This window comes from Erithacus rubecula (assembly GCF_903797595.1).
Source record: "Erithacus rubecula genome assembly, chromosome: 2".
Lineage (NCBI taxonomy): Eukaryota > Metazoa > Chordata > Aves > Passeriformes > Muscicapidae > Erithacus > Erithacus rubecula.
The window spans coordinates 17,272,119-17,289,650 of record NC_136685.1 but is presented as its reverse complement, the minus strand read 5'-3'; the positions used below and the strand labels follow the sequence as shown (position 1 = coordinate 17,289,650).

At 41.7% G+C, this 17,532-nt stretch overlaps 2 protein-coding genes across 5 annotated transcripts in view; one reads left to right on the top strand and one right to left on the bottom strand.

The window, feature by feature from the left end:
* The window catches only part of EIPR1 (EARP complex and GARP complex interacting protein 1), a 242,999-nt gene that overhangs the window by 60,668 nt on the left and 164,799 nt on the right, over positions 1-17,532 (bottom strand). Inside the window, exons 1-2 of one of the 3 annotated variants that reach the window (XR_013773217.1) lie at positions 14,039-14,188; positions 3,821-3,904 (exon numbers count right to left, since the gene is read on the bottom strand). Coding sequence is in view for 2 of the 3 variants with exons in the window: in XM_079297500.1 (XP_079153626.1) it covers positions 3,821-3,904; positions 14,039-14,080 (126 nt within the window). In the remaining variant the exon portion in view is untranslated. Of the gene's footprint in view, positions 1-3,820; positions 3,905-14,038; positions 14,191-17,532 lie in introns of those variants that run through there. The other 2 variants (XM_079297500.1, XM_079297501.1) reach the window with 2 other exon arrangements.
* Positions 14,170-17,532, top strand: part of TRAPPC12 (trafficking protein particle complex subunit 12) — a 48,958-nt gene continuing 45,595 nt past the window's right edge. Inside the window, exons 1-2 of one of the 2 annotated variants that reach the window (XM_079297498.1) lie at positions 14,170-14,253; positions 15,064-16,274. In XM_079297498.1, coding sequence (XP_079153624.1) covers positions 15,069-16,274 — 1,206 coding nt within the window. In that variant the 5' untranslated portion in view covers positions 14,170-14,253; positions 15,064-15,068. Of the gene's footprint in view, positions 14,590-15,063; positions 16,275-17,532 lie in introns of both variants that reach the window. The other variant, XM_079297499.1, reaches the window with a different exon arrangement.

Below are 17,532 nucleotides of genomic sequence, written 5' to 3'. Positions count from 1 at the left end.
TTAGCTATGCAGAAATACAGAAGACTTTCTTAAAATACAGAAGTTGCAATGAAGGTCTCAACTTCATCTAAACACTATTATTTTTAAGGGGATGAGTGTACCGGTTACTTTTTTCTTTACTGCCCAAACAGTCATCAGAAATTCCTTCTTCAAATACAATCCTAGACCTCATAACCTATTATTATTCTTCCATTTTCTCATCCCAGGCATAGAACTGCCTCTGCAGTTGACCAGCAAGTTGTCTTTTGAGACTTTATTTGCTGCCTTGAACCCAGGAATCTATTCAAGAATCAGAACACTATCCATCTATCCCAACAACTGCATATCCATCTTAAAGAGTGACAAAAAAGATCAGTTTAACATCATACCTTGCTTTTGTTTGGAGTCTCCTTTGGCAGCTCAGGCCAAGTCTCTCACCCAAGAAAGTGAACCATAAGTCTAAACCCCATTTACTACAGTCACACACATCTCTTCCCACACTAACCAGGTGAAAAGTCACTTGGCACATAAGGGAGTGCTCTTCATCCCATCTGAAGCCCTTTGAAGGCACAGATAACCAATTTCTCTCTGCTGTTATGTTTCTGACTCAGCTGACAACATGGACAGCTGTAATCCAGTGGAAGACACAGGTAGCTCATGAAAGGCCCAGACTGAGATTTTTAGGAAATATGAAATTAATTCTTAAGCAGCAGTATTGTTTACATCTTTTGAGTTGAAAAGTTACATCTTTCACAGCTATGTCAATCAACACCACCTACCCGAGTAAGCTGATCAGCATAACAGAAAGAACTGCAAAAGTTCCCCCCGTGTTTTTTTGCTAAGAATCTTCCTACTAGATTTGAATACATGATACATGAAATAGTCACTTCACTAAATACTAAGGACAATAGAAATTTCATAGAAAGTATTCTAATACCAAATACTGTACCCCACCATGTTCTCAAGTGCCATATTCACACTTTTTTGAACTCTTCCAGGTATGATGACTCCACCGCTTACCTGGGCAGTCTTTTCCAAAGCTTTACAACCCTTTCCATGAAAACATTTTTCCTAATATCCATCTTAAACTTCTCCTGGTGTAACTTAAGGGTACTTTCTCTCACCTGTCCTGTCTCCTGCCTGGGAGAAGAGTACAAGTCCCACCTGGCTACAACCTCCTTTCAGGTAGTTGTAGGCAGTGATAAGACACCCCCAGACCTCCTCCAGCCTCCTTTTCTCCAGATTAAACAGCCCCAGCCCCCTCAGCTGCTCCTCCTAACAGCTGTGCTCCAGACCCATCTCCATCACCCTTCTCTGGACACACTCCAGCACCTCAAAGTCTTCCTTGAAGTGAGGTGCCCAGAACTGAACACAAGGCTTGAGGTGCTGAGTACAGCAGATGCAATGCACTATATAAATAATGAAAATTAGTATTTTAAATTCTAAGACACAAGACTGAAAATAACTTGAAGAGTTCTGAGAATGAGATGAGAAAAGAATAAATTACATACTTGGATACTTCCAATGTATACAATAGATACATTAAGTTTAGCAACAATGAAAGTACTGAGGACAAAAGTCCCAAAACTACACCACATATAATACACTGTTACTAAAACTATTTGCAGCATTTATGAAGACAAAATGTCAATTACTATACGCTATTAATATGTCAATGTAAAATCATACAAAAACTTTCCTTTCCTTTGAAATAGTAGTAATAATAGGAAAATATTTTCACATTAAATATATTCTCCTATGAATACCTAAAATTGCTTTATACAGCAATAAATCTCAATGAGGGAAAAGTTATCATGCCAGCTGTAAAATTATTGCTCTTTCATTTGCACTACACCTGCCCATGACCAGAAGGGAAGAAATAATCTGCACATGATGAAACCTCTCACTGTACAGGACTTAGAAAAGTATTAAGTGTTGTAAGAAAGCTCATAAATTTGGTCAGGTAACTAAAAAGTTTTTAAGCAAATGAAGAGAACCTTGTGCTGGATTAAGTTATAATGAGCTGAGGCCTAGGGCACTTCTTGGGGATTGAGCAACTAGCTGAGAAGAAATGATGGCCTGAGGCACAGCTAAAGGCCAATAACCTCCAAACATATGTGAATACACCAGAAATTGCCCTGCATTTCTATTGTTAATTTATTCACTGGAAAAGGAAAAGCATACTCAAAGTTGAAACATATGCAAACATTTCTAAAATACATAGCATATACCCAATAAACTTACCAAAATCAGAAAAATTAATTTATTAAAGATCTGTTGGCTATCAACTGATAAGTGAGAACCATTCTTTAAAAATTTGTATCAGAAATTAATTAGTTGAGCAAGCTGTAAAATCAAAGAAATCACAGTTAAAAAACCTGAAATCATTATAACCAAATAGTTGAAAAGCAAGAGACAGCACAATCAAAAATATAATTGTGTGTGTTGAACTCAACTAAGTTTGTCTGCCACTTCTTTTGTTACTCTTTGCCCAAGTATTATTTGAAATGCAAATGAACTGAATAGTCCATTCCCCTTATGCCTTGGAATAACTCTTCTGAGTCTCATCCAGTACTACCACTGAATAATGAACTCAAAACCTCACTGGGAACTGACATGTCCCAAAGCTAAAGTTCCAAGTCATTTTGTGCAGCCCATCACAGGCCATTTCAAAAGAGTTAGTCACTATTCAGTTTCAGGGACTTCTATGGTGGGTGTTAGCCTTGGCTAACAGATCCCATCAGACACCTGCTCTCCCCAAGAATGATGGGGAGAAACCAGGGAGAATAGGAATGAGATAGTTTATGTGCCAAGCTACAGACAGGGAGGTCACTTACTACCTAATATTCTGGGCCAAACAGACTTGACTTGTTTGAATGAATCAGTTCATTGGCAGCTAAAATAAACAAGAACCTTCTCTCCTCTTCTTTCCAGGCCAAACTTCACCCCAGACTCCTCTGACTCGTTCAAGTGGGGCAGGGGGATGTGGGGCAGTGGTGCTTATGGGTGTTTTCTCTCTGATGCTCTTTGTATCTCCCTCTTATCCTCTGCTTCAGCACAGGGCCTTCATGGGAAACTGACTCACCTGTGTCCTGAAGGGGATTCACTGGAACAGCCATGTGTGGGCACAGGCAACCCCTGGCCCCTCCTCAGTGGCCACCACTGCAGCTCTCCTGCTACCCAAACCTTGTCACCCACACTCAGTACAGCCCTCCAACTCTTTCAGCCTCAACAACTTGTTCCAGTATGATTTCTACTGAAATTCAGTCACAGAAATTAAAACTGCTGTACATTACAACTCATAGACTTAACTTCAGAAGTAACAGCCTAACAAAAACTGAGCCATGAAAGTCACTCAAATTTTCCTTTGAATTGTTAAATTCATGATCAGAAAGGACACAGAGGATTTACAATAATGAATATTGAAAATTCAGTTTATGAAACATCACGTACACTGAACTATGCATGTACCAGGAGTCCCATTAGAAGCAATTAAGGCTTAAAGACTTTTGTTTTACTTTGCATCTCTTCAGGGATTTAAAGATGGCTCCAGAGCATGTACAGATTCAAATGAACAAAAATATGGCAATTACTTAATATATTAGTATTAAATCAATATAACAAAAACAATCTGATTTAGTCATACAATTTAGAAGAGCAATATGATTTTCAGAAAATACACACAGCTTTCATTCACCTACATTGCCTACCAATATCTTTGCATTCTACCCACAGACTATCAATGTTCATATTCAACAGGGGGAAGAAAGGAAGAGGGATGATATTGGAACAATGTAAAAAAGTGGTAAAAATTACATCTGACATTTGACAGAAAAATTACCTGATTATCATATCTAAGAGACTGTGTTCCAACCAAAAATCTTATTGCATCTGTTTCTGCTGTCTGAGGTGTTAAAGCTCGTGCCTAGGGAAGAAGAAAGCCATTAGAAAAGTGCAATTAACAAAATCCATTAATTTCAGCAAGAATCTTGAAACATATATCAATTGTCATATTAAACATTACATTGTTACAAACAGCAGACTTTCCTGGCCTTTATGTCCATCTTGCTTAATACCTTTTTTGTGCAATTTCTCCTACTTGTGAGGATTGAGGAACAGAGGTGCTAAATACATTACCTGATCTTCACTATAACAGGGATAACATTAAACACAGCATCTCTTCCAAAATAATTTTCCTTTATCATATTAAAAAGCTACATAGAACAGTGGAAAAATTTCAACTATTGTTAAAAAACAGTAACATATCCAAGAAAAAGGCTGCTCTTACAGAAGTTTTCACACCACTCAGGTTGAACATGAGCATGTAAAAATTAATTTTTTCTCACCATTAGTTGCAAAGTTTAAAAGCAAATTAAAAACCAAGCCTCCTTTTTTCCACTGCAGCCTATTAGAGATAAGAATTATCTGAATGATGGGAGAAGTAATTTGTTATTTATTTTAAAAACTTTTGTCAATGTTATTTCTTTCTTGTGTTATGTTAATGACATTGCTAGAGTCTCTGCCTTGCTTCTTCAATTTATACCAACCAAATCTTGGAAGAAGCAAAACAAAGCAGTTAAGGGCCATGGGAGACACTGATAAATAAAGCACAGCTTGAACTAAAACCACAATCACTGGTTTGCACTAGTCATTAGTAGAAACTCAGATAATTTTGAGTAAATGGAAGGTAAACTAATACTCAAAGGCATTTTTAGCAACTATATATAGTGAGGAATATCTACTATTTCTCCATGCAAAAGACACCCTCAATAATATTGTTCAATATGAATTTTTTTATCTAAAAATCAATCTTGGCAATGCACACCCTATTTGGCATAAAATAGCTCAGATCTCTCCAGACGTTAAGGCCAATATTGCAAGCAAATACTTCTGAAGGATTCAGGTAACTGCTGAATGGCTCTTCCTGCTGCCATCCTGTTGTGCAGCTTGTTACCCTCTGGATTCAGGAACACTTCATATTATTCTATTTGAAACTTCTTTTAAAATTGATATTAAAAAGATGCCTAAAAGCTTGGAAGGGAATATCTGGAACATATTAGACCCCAATACCTAAATTGAGAGCGATTTAATAATAGAAAAGCAACTTAAAAATACTTGACTTTTCCTAAATAAAGCAAAGCCATGCAAGCCATTGTCTGGCAATAGCAATAAGAAAAAACTAATTTTTCAGTACCATCTCTGGAGTTGTATAGAGCAGATACTTCTTTTTTGGTATCTGAAAAGTGCAATTTAAACAGTGTAATTTTTTTGTATGATGGAGCATAAGAAGTTTAAAAATGCAACAAGCATAGTAAGGCAGAGGCTAATAGCATATACCTACATTGATAATATCTATACAGGGGAAAAAAAAAAAAGAACTAGAAAACATAATGAGTAGTTTGCATTCAAAATACTCAAATGCAGATCAAAGATCAGTGTGAATCCATGCCAATTTGGTTTACTTTCTTATTTATGCAGCACCCATCTACAACAATCCTACAGTGTCCCTGATTCACAGAATCTGTAGGTTGAGAGACCTTCAAGATCATCGAGTCCAACCCATGCCCTGACACCTCAACTATACCATGGCACCAGCTGCCACATCCAGTCTTCTTTAAAAAACACATCCTGGATGGTGACTCCACCACCTCCCCAGGCAGAGTATTCCAGTATGTTATCACTCTTTCTGTTAATAACTTTTTCCTGACATCCAGCCTACTTTTCCCTTGATGCAGCTTGAGACTGCATCCTTTCATTCTGTCAGTTGCTGCCTGGAGAAAGAGACCAACCCCACCAGCTACAAACACCTTTTCAGGGAGTTGCAGAGAGTGATAAGGTCATCCCTGAGTCTCTTTTTCTCCAGGCTGAAGACCCCCAGCTCCCTCAGCCATTCCTCACAGGGTTTGTGTTCCAGCCCCTCTCCAGCCTTGTTGCCTCCTCTGGATGTGCTCAAGTGTCTCAACATCCTTCCCAAACTGAGGGGACAGAACTGGACACAGCACTCAGGGTGTGACCTCACCAGTGCAGATACAGGGGAAGAATGACCTCCCTGCTCCTGCTGGCCACACTGTTCCTGACTGGCCCTCTTGGCCACCAGGGCACACACTGGCTCATGTTCACTCAGCTGTCACCAGCACCCCCAGGTCCCTTCCTGCCTGGGCACTGTCACACTGTCCCCAGCCTGTAACACTGCAGGGGGTTATTGTGACCAAAATGCAGGACTCAGCACTTGGATTTATTAAACTTCATCCCATTGGACTCTGCCCATCCATCCAACCATTCCAGGTCTCTCTGCAGAGCCCTCCTCCCTTCCAACAGATCAACACATGCTCCCAGCAGCATGTGTTTGCAGCTTAGTGTCATCTGCAAATGTACTAATGAAAGACTCAAAACTCTCATCCATGCCACCAATAACAAGATTGAACAGACAACTTAAGTCCACCAAGATGACTGCAGAAAAGCTTTTGTCTTTAACAGAATTTACATTTGCAGATCTTTGCAAGTATTTATTTTAAAAGATCTGCCTTGAATTATTTTGATAAAATGCTAGAAATGAGCCAACAGCTATGTACCTCCTTCAATCAAAGAAGTTTCTGTTGTCTCTATACATCACAGAGAATTAGAGACTGCCAAGATCGTTAATAAAATAAAGAAATAAAAGAGGTTTCCAGCCCTTCCAAAGCTTTTCAAATAGGTCTCATCAGGCTGCATTCAAAAATTCATAAAATTGGACACAAAGGACCCAAAATAAAGCTGTGTAAATACATAGTAACTTTCATGTCATCAGCTTCTCGAGCTCTTCCTTAAAATAATTTTAATTTCACAGAAAAAAAAAAAAAATAAAATGCATGAGGAAAAAAAATATTTAGACATCTCACAAGAAGAGACACAGTACTGTTTATTCCCTGACAAAAAACCCTGCATCCATATATAGGACACAAAGTTCAAACTCATCAAGACTTCATAAATCAGGAAAACTCTGATTCATAATATCAATATCAATACAATTGATTTTCACTTGTCTCCAGCACAAAGGTATGTGCAATTTTGTCTACTCTGAGTTCCTTTGAGAGAAAAAGAACTTCTTTCAACAGATGAAGACACTAAGTAATCCTTGTAATGAACAGTACAGCTGAATTTGGAGTGCTGTCAAGATCAAGGAAAGTGCTTTAACTTTGTCATCTTGTACTGTAACCTTTCACAGCCAGTTGCAAACTGAACCTTTCATAAAGAATCCTACCTTATGACTGCAGCTTAAAGATAGAAATTAAGCAAAAAAGTGTAGCAATATGAATATTGATTAATCTAAACCAATGTAAATTATTATTTTTCTAAGTCTGCAGCCACAGAACACAGAACTGTATATAGCCCAAAAGGAGTTTACTACTGGGTTTAAATGGAAAGAGACTTTTCACAAGCGCACATAGTGACAGGACAAGGGAGAACGGCCTGAAGTTGAAGGATAGCAGGTTTAGACTGGATATCAAAAGAGAAATTCTTTACTGTGAGAGTGGTAAGGCATTGAACATGCTGCCCAGAGAGGCTGTGGACTCCCTGTCCCTGGAGCTCAAGGGAGCTCAGTTGGATGGAGCTCTGAATAACCTGGTCTGGTGAAGGTGTCCCTGCCCATAGCAGGGAGGGATAGGAACTGGAGGATCTTCAAGGTCTGTTCCAACCCAAAGAGTTTTATGATTCTACCCAAGGTATTAAACTATTACTTACTAAAACAACCTGCCATAATGTTAAGAAAATAATCAGAATACACATCTGAAAGACATAAGCAGCAAGAAAACAAGTAATCCTTACATATGATGTCAACATCCCACCTTAACTGAGAGTGCTAGACAATGCAATAACCTATGCATTTACATAGTTTCATTTTTAAAGAAGGCCTAACTCTAGGAAAAAATATTAGCAAAGCATAAAACGCTGTGAACCACAAAGAATTTTCTGGATACATGTCCACATTTTATATTTATCAATAGCCCTACGAAGAAATGTGCATAGTTTAAAGCAAGCAGTTTTACAAAACATGATTACAACTGAATTGCAAATCCACTACAATAAATAGACATGCAAAAGGACATTTAAAACCCTAGAACACAAGCATGACAGACAGCAGAATCAAGATAAAGCAAAAGAAACACCAATCATTGTAGTGGAATGCAGGTAAAACTAACTGGGGACCGAGCATCTTGTCTATTCCTACACTATGCTCAGCATGATGCTGGGCAAAGATCACCTCCTACCTTGCCCTTGCCAATTTAGGCCACCTGCAGAATAATAAAAACCTTGGACACAAAGAAATAGAATAGAGTCTATTGTACTTGACATCACCAAGAGATGATCCAGAAGAACACAATGACAAACTTCAAAAGGGTAAAAAAGGTTGGTTTAAACTAAATGAATTATGGAACTGCAATGCACTGATTCTCTACACTTTGTTCATAATTTCTTCTGAAAAGCTTTCACTCCTCAACATCTTTTGAAATACCAGCCAAATGCACAGAGTTTTGGTTTGGTTTTTTGTTTGTTTGTTCTGTTCATTTTACTGTTCCTATTTAGAGAATTAACAGGCAAACAAAAAAGAACTTGTTCAATAAATGTGTTGCTGTGCTGATGCATTGCACTGGTTTGGTATTAACAAACAGACCCCAGTATTTGAATATTTGTATTACATTTCATTCAAACAAAAAATATTCTGCAAACTAGGCATAATTTGAAATTAATACAATCAATCTGTACTAAAAAAACGTGAACTTGCAATGCAAAATGTAAGGACACAGTATTTGGCTTGCAATTCCTAATTCTGAATTTAAAGTTATTTGACCATCTGCTTATGCTGAAAATCAGGACTAGTGTACTGTTACCAGGGGTGAGGAGCTGGATTTGCTGATGCCTCATTCTGGAGACAGATTACAAGTTCCCTGCTCCCTCAGACAAGCCCCAGGCTGCTAATGTCATGAATGTTATTTTTGCCTTCTGGCACATTTTCAATTTTCAAGTCAGTAAGCTTTGATTTTTACTTAGGTAAGACAGCCTTGTTTCTCCCACCACAGTAGGAGACTCTCTCAGTGACTCTAATAAGCTGCAGTGACTATCAGTGAAAAGGTTGGCAGCACACATGCCCAGCTGACCTTCAATGTTCTCAAACAGCTGCTTTCCCTGAGTCTTTCACAGCACAAGAATTTCCACCAGTGATGTCTTTTCTGCATTGACCCTATCCTAAAAATTGATGGATTCTGTAAACCCTCACAGCAACAAATGCAATCTGCACACAAAGACCTGCACAGCACCATCATCCTCAGAAAATTCATTCATCATGAAGGTAACAATCATCATGTAAAAGTTCCTTCAAGTTCACCTAACTGTATCTTTAAATTGTCATGATTCTGTACCATAACTAACACTAGAAAGATCCTATAATTGCTCAAGAGTCCTAAAAAATACTTTCCAACTGTTTCACTTCATGCATTATGAAGATCTTTAGGGGATTAGTTAAAAGAGCTTTGCCACTTAGCTACTTTTGTTCCTCTAGTAACACTTGAAACCACAAAGGTTTAAAATATACAGGATTGACACTCATGAGGCAAGTAATCTTAGAGAAGAAAGAGAACTGACACAAAAGCTAGGAATTTTAGTAAGACATTATTATGCAGTTTCTTAAACTGATTCAATTTTCAAAGCAAATCTCCCAAAGACATTGCTAAAGCTGCACCAAAATTACTAAGTACGTTCTGCTTAGGCCACTCTGAACCCACAGAAGACCACAAAAGCTTCCCCCAGGGAGAGAACACCACTGCCAAGAGGAGCTATAGTCTCTAGAATCCCATACCAGGAACAGAGCTGAGTCTGAAAGCCAGCACAGTTTTCCCTGGGTAGCTCACAGGTGACACACATTTTCCAGGGAAAACCCCTTTTACTACTTCTAGTAAATCTACACTTGGCTTTTACTCCATCACAGGTAAGTCAGATGACCTATTCTCAACACATACTGATGACAATAGGTCACAGTCTTCTACAGTCTATTTGTGTTGGTATTTTGCTTTAAATTTTTTACTCTAAAACACATTTGGCTTTAGGAAAATTAAGTTTCATCTTATTCTTGCAAGCAGGCAAGTCCTAAAGAAAAAGTGTCTGTTCAGATTAATAAACCCTGTTAACTAACAGGCAACACAAAATGGGCCAAGTATTGCTTATCCAAGAAGCATGATGACCACAATGCAGAACACCAATGCTATCAAAGCATCAGTGCATTTTTTCAAGCCTGGTTCAGCCAGGCCCTATCTCAGGGAGCTGCTGGAGCTGCCCATGAGCAGTACAGCCCTGTGCTCAGCCAGGCAGCTTTCTGCTGCCCTTGCCTCCTGCACATTGTCCTTCTCCCTCACATGTATATGTACTTTTGACATGCAATACACAGTAGGAGCATTCTGCTCAGTGTTGTGGTATCCCCAAATGGATAAATCCATTAAATGTGCCAAAAACATGCTGCAAAACAATCACTCTCTGGCATAAATCATGCTCCTCCTCCCTCATCTCATAATACTGGCTGGCTTCTGCATATTTTAAACAAACAATATGTAGGCTGGAGTCAAATGTCTATCCCAGAAAGTATCTCTCCCCATTGCACATTTCCAGGGCTATAAATGTTATCCAGTCAACCTTAAACTAAGGCAAACACAGTATTTTGAGATGTTCAGTGGTGCTTTCACACCTGCTTAAAATGTCACTGTCTAAACCCTCAAGAAAAACATGGGGAAAAATTGTGACTCCCTGAAAATGAAAGCCAATTCAACATGAAGTAAACATAGCATATACTTCAGGCTAAAGCCCAAATCAGCTCTACATGAGACAAGAACAACATACCATCACTGACAAACATCAGCACATAGTGATATTCCTGGGACCTCATGCATCATGTTCTCATAATTGAGGATATTGATTATTTCTACCAATATTCCTTTTAGAAGAACCACTTTGTTACTGAAATGTTCTGCAGCTGCTACTGTTGCTTTGTATTCATCATCATGAGCCACAGTCACATCACTCAGTACCTTAACTCAAGCAGTATCTCATATTTTCATTCACCACCCACTGTAATCTTCTCATTTTCACTGCAGCCAGACAATAAGAGCAATACTGTGAGACTGTCTTTTTAAAAGTCACAAAAAGAGTCATACACCCCAAAATTCACACATAATTTGGGTGCCTGTAAATTGTTCATATGTCTCATTCACAGAAACACTTAAGAGATTAAAAAAAGCAAAAAATATATTTGCTCATTACTCTAAGTTACCTTATGTATGCCAACACATCAGAACACATCCTATACATGGAAATGAACAGAAACCATGCAGAAATAATTTTAAGTTAGCTGATGGACAGCACCTAGGAAGAATCAGCTTTATGTTCCTATAAACATGTTCACATTAGATCAGATGAAAAGCACATCTACACTACTACACTTTCTCTGTCAGTGGTCAAATATGGACTTTTACTGACTGCTGGAGCCCAAGCACAGGAAGTAAAGCCAAAATTTTTAAAACTTGGCTGAAAAATTAGCCTGAAGAGATGCTTTTAGACAAAGAAGCAGTAATTGTGATGATACAGCTAACAATTATTATCTACAAACACAGAGGAAACTGTGTTTTAAAAAAACAAAAAACAACAAACCTTTCTTATTAGAGATGGAGATCAAAGTTGGAAAAGTCAGACCAGTTTTAGGTTTAAGTTTCTATATTAGTGTCTCCATTTTCAAAAAGCACAGAGAAGTAACTTGTTATAAAGCCACATTGGGAGTTAATGGAGATCAGCAACAGAGCCTTCATATCTACACTCCCTTTCTGACACAGGCACAAATAATCTCTTCTTTCCTCACCCTCTCCCTAAGTAATCTGTATTAACAGTAATCTCCTTTTATTACAGCCACTTTATTCATCCATTTGCTTTAGCCTCCTGCCAGACAACTCCAACATACTTCACAGGAGAGAAGAAGTCTGTAGGAGATATATGGTATGGGAAGGGGCAGGATACACAGGTCCATGGAGGTTCCAGACAACACACATTAGCTTGCCCTAATTCCTGGAAGATGAATTACTAGAAGTTAATTTTATTAAGTTCAGGATATATATTCTCTTCTGCAAGAGATTGAAGTATAAATTTCATTGATTTTGAAATACCAGTTACAGTATTCTGTGATTGGCTTGAAATGTCTATCATACAAAACACAGCATACTATCAGACTTTATCAGATTTCAGTAGATTAAACAATTAATGCAGGTGACTATTACATAGTAGCTCCTACTCAAGAGGAAAACCAAACAAATACAAAATCTGCTAATAAAATCTATTGGTATAGTCAGGACTAGAGAGCACACTACTCAGTATGCAGGACATTGTTACAAAGAACCTTTGTGCATTACTTTTCACTAACACTCCAGCAAAAGTGCCAAGAGAAAAAAAAAGTGCAGATGTAGATATTTCTATTACTACATCTACTATAGAATTAATTGCTTGTTAGGAGGTGCTGGTTTTCTTCTGCAGGTATTACTGCACTAATGGTAGTGATGATAAGGCAGCCGCTGCCAAAGCCAACACATAACAGCTAAGTAAAGTCCTTAGGTGGAGGGAGAATGAATTAGAGCCTTTTCTCTGCTTTCCCAGGACTTTCAGAAACCTCATTAAACACAACACCTGTGCTCCTCTAAGAAGATGATCAATGAGTTTCTAAGTTAGACAGTTCCATTTCCTTACAGCCATGAAGTACTGATGTGATGGACAGATTCGTCCCATGGGACAAACGCACATACACAGACCTTACACAGAGGTCCCACCAAGTTCATGCAGATTTACGGTAGGCTATAACCAACTAAAATTCGTAATTTACTGGAAACAGTTTTATGCTCTCTTCCCAGAAAAGCAATTTTTACTCTTTTTTTCCTGACAAGGCAGAACCAAGGATGTCTTTGTCAGTACTTTCGTACCAGCCCGTGTCCAGGCAGAGCCTTTTCCCGGCGGAGCAGGGGGCGGTGGCCGGGCAGGAGCCCTGGGGCAGCACAGGGACAGGGAGCGGGGCAGCACAGGGACAGGGAGCGGGGCAGCACAGGGACAGGGAGCGGGGCAGCACAGGGACAGGGAGCGGGGCCGGGGCACCACAGGCACAGGGAGCGGGGCCGGGGCACCACAGGGACATGGAGCGGGGCAGCACAGGGACAGGGAGCGGGGCCGGGGCAGCACAGGGACAGGGAGCGGGGCCGGGGCAGCACAGGGACAGGGAGCGGGGCCGGGGCAGCACAGGGACAGGGAGCGGGGCCGGGGCAGCACAGGGACAGGGAGCGGGGGCGGGGCAGCACAGGCACAGGGAGCGGGGCCGGGGCAGCACAGGCACAGGGAGCGGGGCCGGGGCAGCACAGGCACAGGGAGCGGGGCCGGGGCAGCACAGGCACAGGGAGCGGGGCCGGGGCAGCACAGGCACAGGGAGCGGGGCCGGGGCAGCACAGGCACAGGGAGCGGGGCAGCACAGGCACAGGGAGCGGGGCAGCACAGGGACATGGAGCGGGGCAGCACAGGGACATGGAGCGGGGCAGCACAGGGACATGGAGCGGGGCAGCACAGGGACATGGAGCGGGGCAGCACAGGGACATGGAGCGGGGCAGCACAGGGACATGGAGCGGGGCAGCACAGGGACATGGAGCGGGGCCGGGGCAGCACAGGCACAGGGAGCGGGGCAGCACAGGGACAGGGAGCGGGGCCGGGGCAGCACAGGCACAGGGAGCGGGGCCGGGCCCACATCTGCCCTGCAAACAGCGCATCCTGCAGCGGGACCGACCCGGCCGCTGTGCGGCCACCCTCAAACACCCCAAGGCGGCTGCCAAAAGCCACCACAACCCGCCGGTGCCCGTGGTGCCCCCGGTCCCAGCGCGGAGAGGAGGGAGGACGCCGGTCCCCCCCGGGCGGGCTCTGCTCTGCCCCACTACACACACCCGACCCCCCGGCCAGTGCCTTCGCGGAGACAGGACCGCCACCGGCCAACCTTGCTTTAACCTCCCCTCTCGCTCACCTGGAACTCCAGCCCGTAAATCACCGGCGCGTCGTCCTCCATCGCGACCCCCTGCCCAGCCAGGTAACCCTCTGTCGCGTCCGATACTTTTTGACCCTCGGCGCGGCCCGTCGTCGGCCGCTTCCGGGAGCTGCGCGTGCGCAGCCCGGCCCAGCCCGGCGCGGGCGCAGGCGCAGTAGGGGGCGAGCAGCGGCGGACGCGACCGCGGCGCGGAGGTGACGGGAGGGGATGGGCTGGGATGGGCTGAGTGAAATAGAGCGGAGCGCTGGCGCGGCCTGCGGGGTGTCCGGGTGGTCCCTGGGGCGGCTTTGGGGCTGTGCCAGGCGGAGGCCGCGAGGGAGGCCGGGCCCACCCCCGCTGCGGGGTGTCCGGGCCGGAGGCAGCTCCGAGCCGGGCCCGGGGCTGCGGGGGCTCGCGAGCGGCGCTGCCGCCGGGCGCTCCTGCTGCTCAGCCGGGCCGTGCTCGGCAGCTGCGCTGGGGATGGCCGTGAGCCCGCGCTTCCCTCTGCTGAAACCGGGACCTAGCGGGTCTCTGCGACCAGGACAGCAATTGTTGAGTCACTGGAACAGGTTGCCCGGGGAAGCTGGGGAGGTCCCATACCTGCAGGAGTTCAACACCAGGTTGGGTGGGACTCTGAGCAGCCTGGTCTAGTGGAAGGTGTCCCTGCCCATGGTAGGAGGTTTGGAATCAGAGGATCTTGTAAGGTCCCGTTCCAAACCAAACCATTCTCTGATGTGATTTTATGATACTGTTTTGTGTGTATTTAGTAGGAGTCATTTGGTCTTCAGTCTCAATAGTTTTACGATTTGCAGAAAAGATAAAGAGAAGAGATTTTCAGAATTTTTTCTATGATTGGATATTAAATGAAAAATGCCAAAGGGATGATCTGAAATAGTGAAATTGCTATGTTATTAAAGCAAGAATGTCACTGTTTGTATGATACTTAGGAATTTAACTGTGACACCTGAGCAACATACAAGTAATAAAACTAATTCTTGTTTTCCTGGGGGTTTCTCCTTTTTCAGTTACTATGGAGAATAATGAAAGCAATGCTAAGGATGCAAAGACCACCTCAGATGAAGATGACAGCAGAGATGTAGTTCAGCAGAAAACTCAGGAAGAAATTCTCTTTCATGAGGAAACCATTGATCTTGGTGGAGATGAATTTGAGTCTGAAGGGAATGAGACTGTATCAGAAGATTCAAATAATTTTGTAGATAAACTTAATGAGCAAATGATGGAGAGTGTCATTATTTCAGATTCTCCAAACAATAGTGAAGATGACACAGGTGAACTTGGTTGTCTTCAGGAAATTGTAGACCAAATGGAAGCTAAAGATAATCAAAAAACACAAACAGAAGTGGATAAAGAAGAGTTTTTAAGTAATGAGAGTGAAACTGAACATGAAGAAACTCCTAAAGACATTTCAGAGATTGGAACAGATGATCAGGCATCTTTAAAGGAAGAATCAATTCAGGAAGCAGCGAAGGAGGAACCAAAGTTGGGAAACAATGTTCCTGTTGAAACAAAACCAAATAATATTGATGAAAGCACACCTGAGGACCAAATATTGTCACCCACTACTACCAAACCATCTTCTGAGGCTGAGCCCATTCCTGTGTGCACCATCTTCAGCCAAGCAAACAATGCTAGTTCTCAGCCACAGTTGTTCCTACCTGATGGTTTTGAGCCTCAGATGGTGAAATCTCCCAGTTTTAGTAGTATAATAGAGACTCCAGTGAAGTCTAATCCACAGGTGGTTCAACCAAGTCCTAGTCTAAGCAAGTTCTTTGGTGACACTGTTAACACTAATACTTTAGCTTCTGATTTTTTTGATTCATTTACCACATCCAGTTTTATTTCTGTTAGTAATCCCAATGCAAGCTCTTCAGTTTCAGAACAAATGTCCTCTCTATCTAGTGGTGGAGATAGTTCTTCATCCAGCTCTACTTTGCATGTGCAAAATGGGAGACCTGAAGCAGGCAGTCCCCCATCATCTCTAGAAATAACTCAGTCCCCCAAGCCATTCTCACAAATCCAAGCTGTTTTTGCTGGAAGTGATGACCCGTTTGCCACAGCCTTAAATATGAGTGAACTAGATCGAAGAAATGATGCTTGGATTCCTAGTGAGGAGACAAGAAATGTTCTCATTTCAGTAGCCACACAGCAGTACAGCGCTGTGTTCATAGATAAAGAGAATCTCACCATGCCTGGATTAAAATTTGATAATATCCAGGTAAGTCTATTACTCTCTCTTCCTCTATGATTATATTTTAGGGATATTGTAGACCTGTCCAGTAATCTGTATATCATAGTGCTTCATATTGTTACTGATGGTCTCCTTCTGTGTATGACTTCAGTCCTAATTCAAAAATGCAGTGTCGCTGTTGCCTTGTACAGGAAGAGGCTAAAACCAGATCTCATTTATTCAATAGTGCAATTTGTTTGCTACATTGAAAACCAGTGTTGACAATTTCCATAGAAGCTCAAGCTATTTGCATTTTAAAGTAGGTTTTTTTTGATCCTCTGAGTTAGTAAGATAATACTTATATTTGGAATATATACACAACCTCTAAGATGTGCTACAGAGTCTAAGAGTTGACAGCTTTGTTTGTGGAATTCTCTGTTGCAGTTGAGTGGGAAATAATTTCACTCATGTTCACAGTGGTCTAAATAATGTTACCACTGACTGAAGTGGCATCATTTCAGTCTTCCCTAAGCAATGGAAAGGTATAACCTCTAAGAAGAGTTGAGTGCTGCAGCAAGCTGCTGGAAAGGGAAAAACCCAAGAAAAAGACTAGAGGAGATAACAAAGCAAGCAACATAGCAGAGAAAAGTCATTTTTGTCATCTATCAATTTCTAACGGGTGAGAAGGCATAAAGCATTTTTTTCAGAATTTGGGAAATTTTACTCACTCCTGAATTTTGTTCAAGATTTCTCATGAAGTAGTTTTATCCTGGCTAACCATCATAATGTTTTGGATTTTTTTCTTGAAACAGGCTAATCCTACCCTTTGATGTCTATGCCTCTGGATAATAGAGTTGTTGTGTAGATGGATGGTGTTGAGGGTTTGGATACTTTAATTCTTAATTATGCATAACAAAGACCATCAGTCAATAGTCAAATACAAGCAGAGAGCAGTCTGCAGTAACTTCCCAATCTGCAGGAGCTATCAGAAGAGTTTCTGGAGTGAATCAGGTCTAGACTTGTAGATGAATTATCTGAAAAATCTTGAGTTTCTGTCACAAGCAATAAATACCGATTTAGACATATGCCACCACTGCTGCTGCTTCTTGGGTTTGCTTTATCTTAAAACATTAGTTTGTTATCACAGAGCCAAATAGTTAGCATGAAAGAAAACACTGTAACAGGAAGCTATTCCTCCTCCAGTTGTGCCCAAAATATCTCTTAGACCTTGGTGAGTTATTCCAGTGTGTGCTCTTTCTCTCCTGTCAGCTAATCAGTTAGACAGATGGAGCTGTGATCCCTTCTG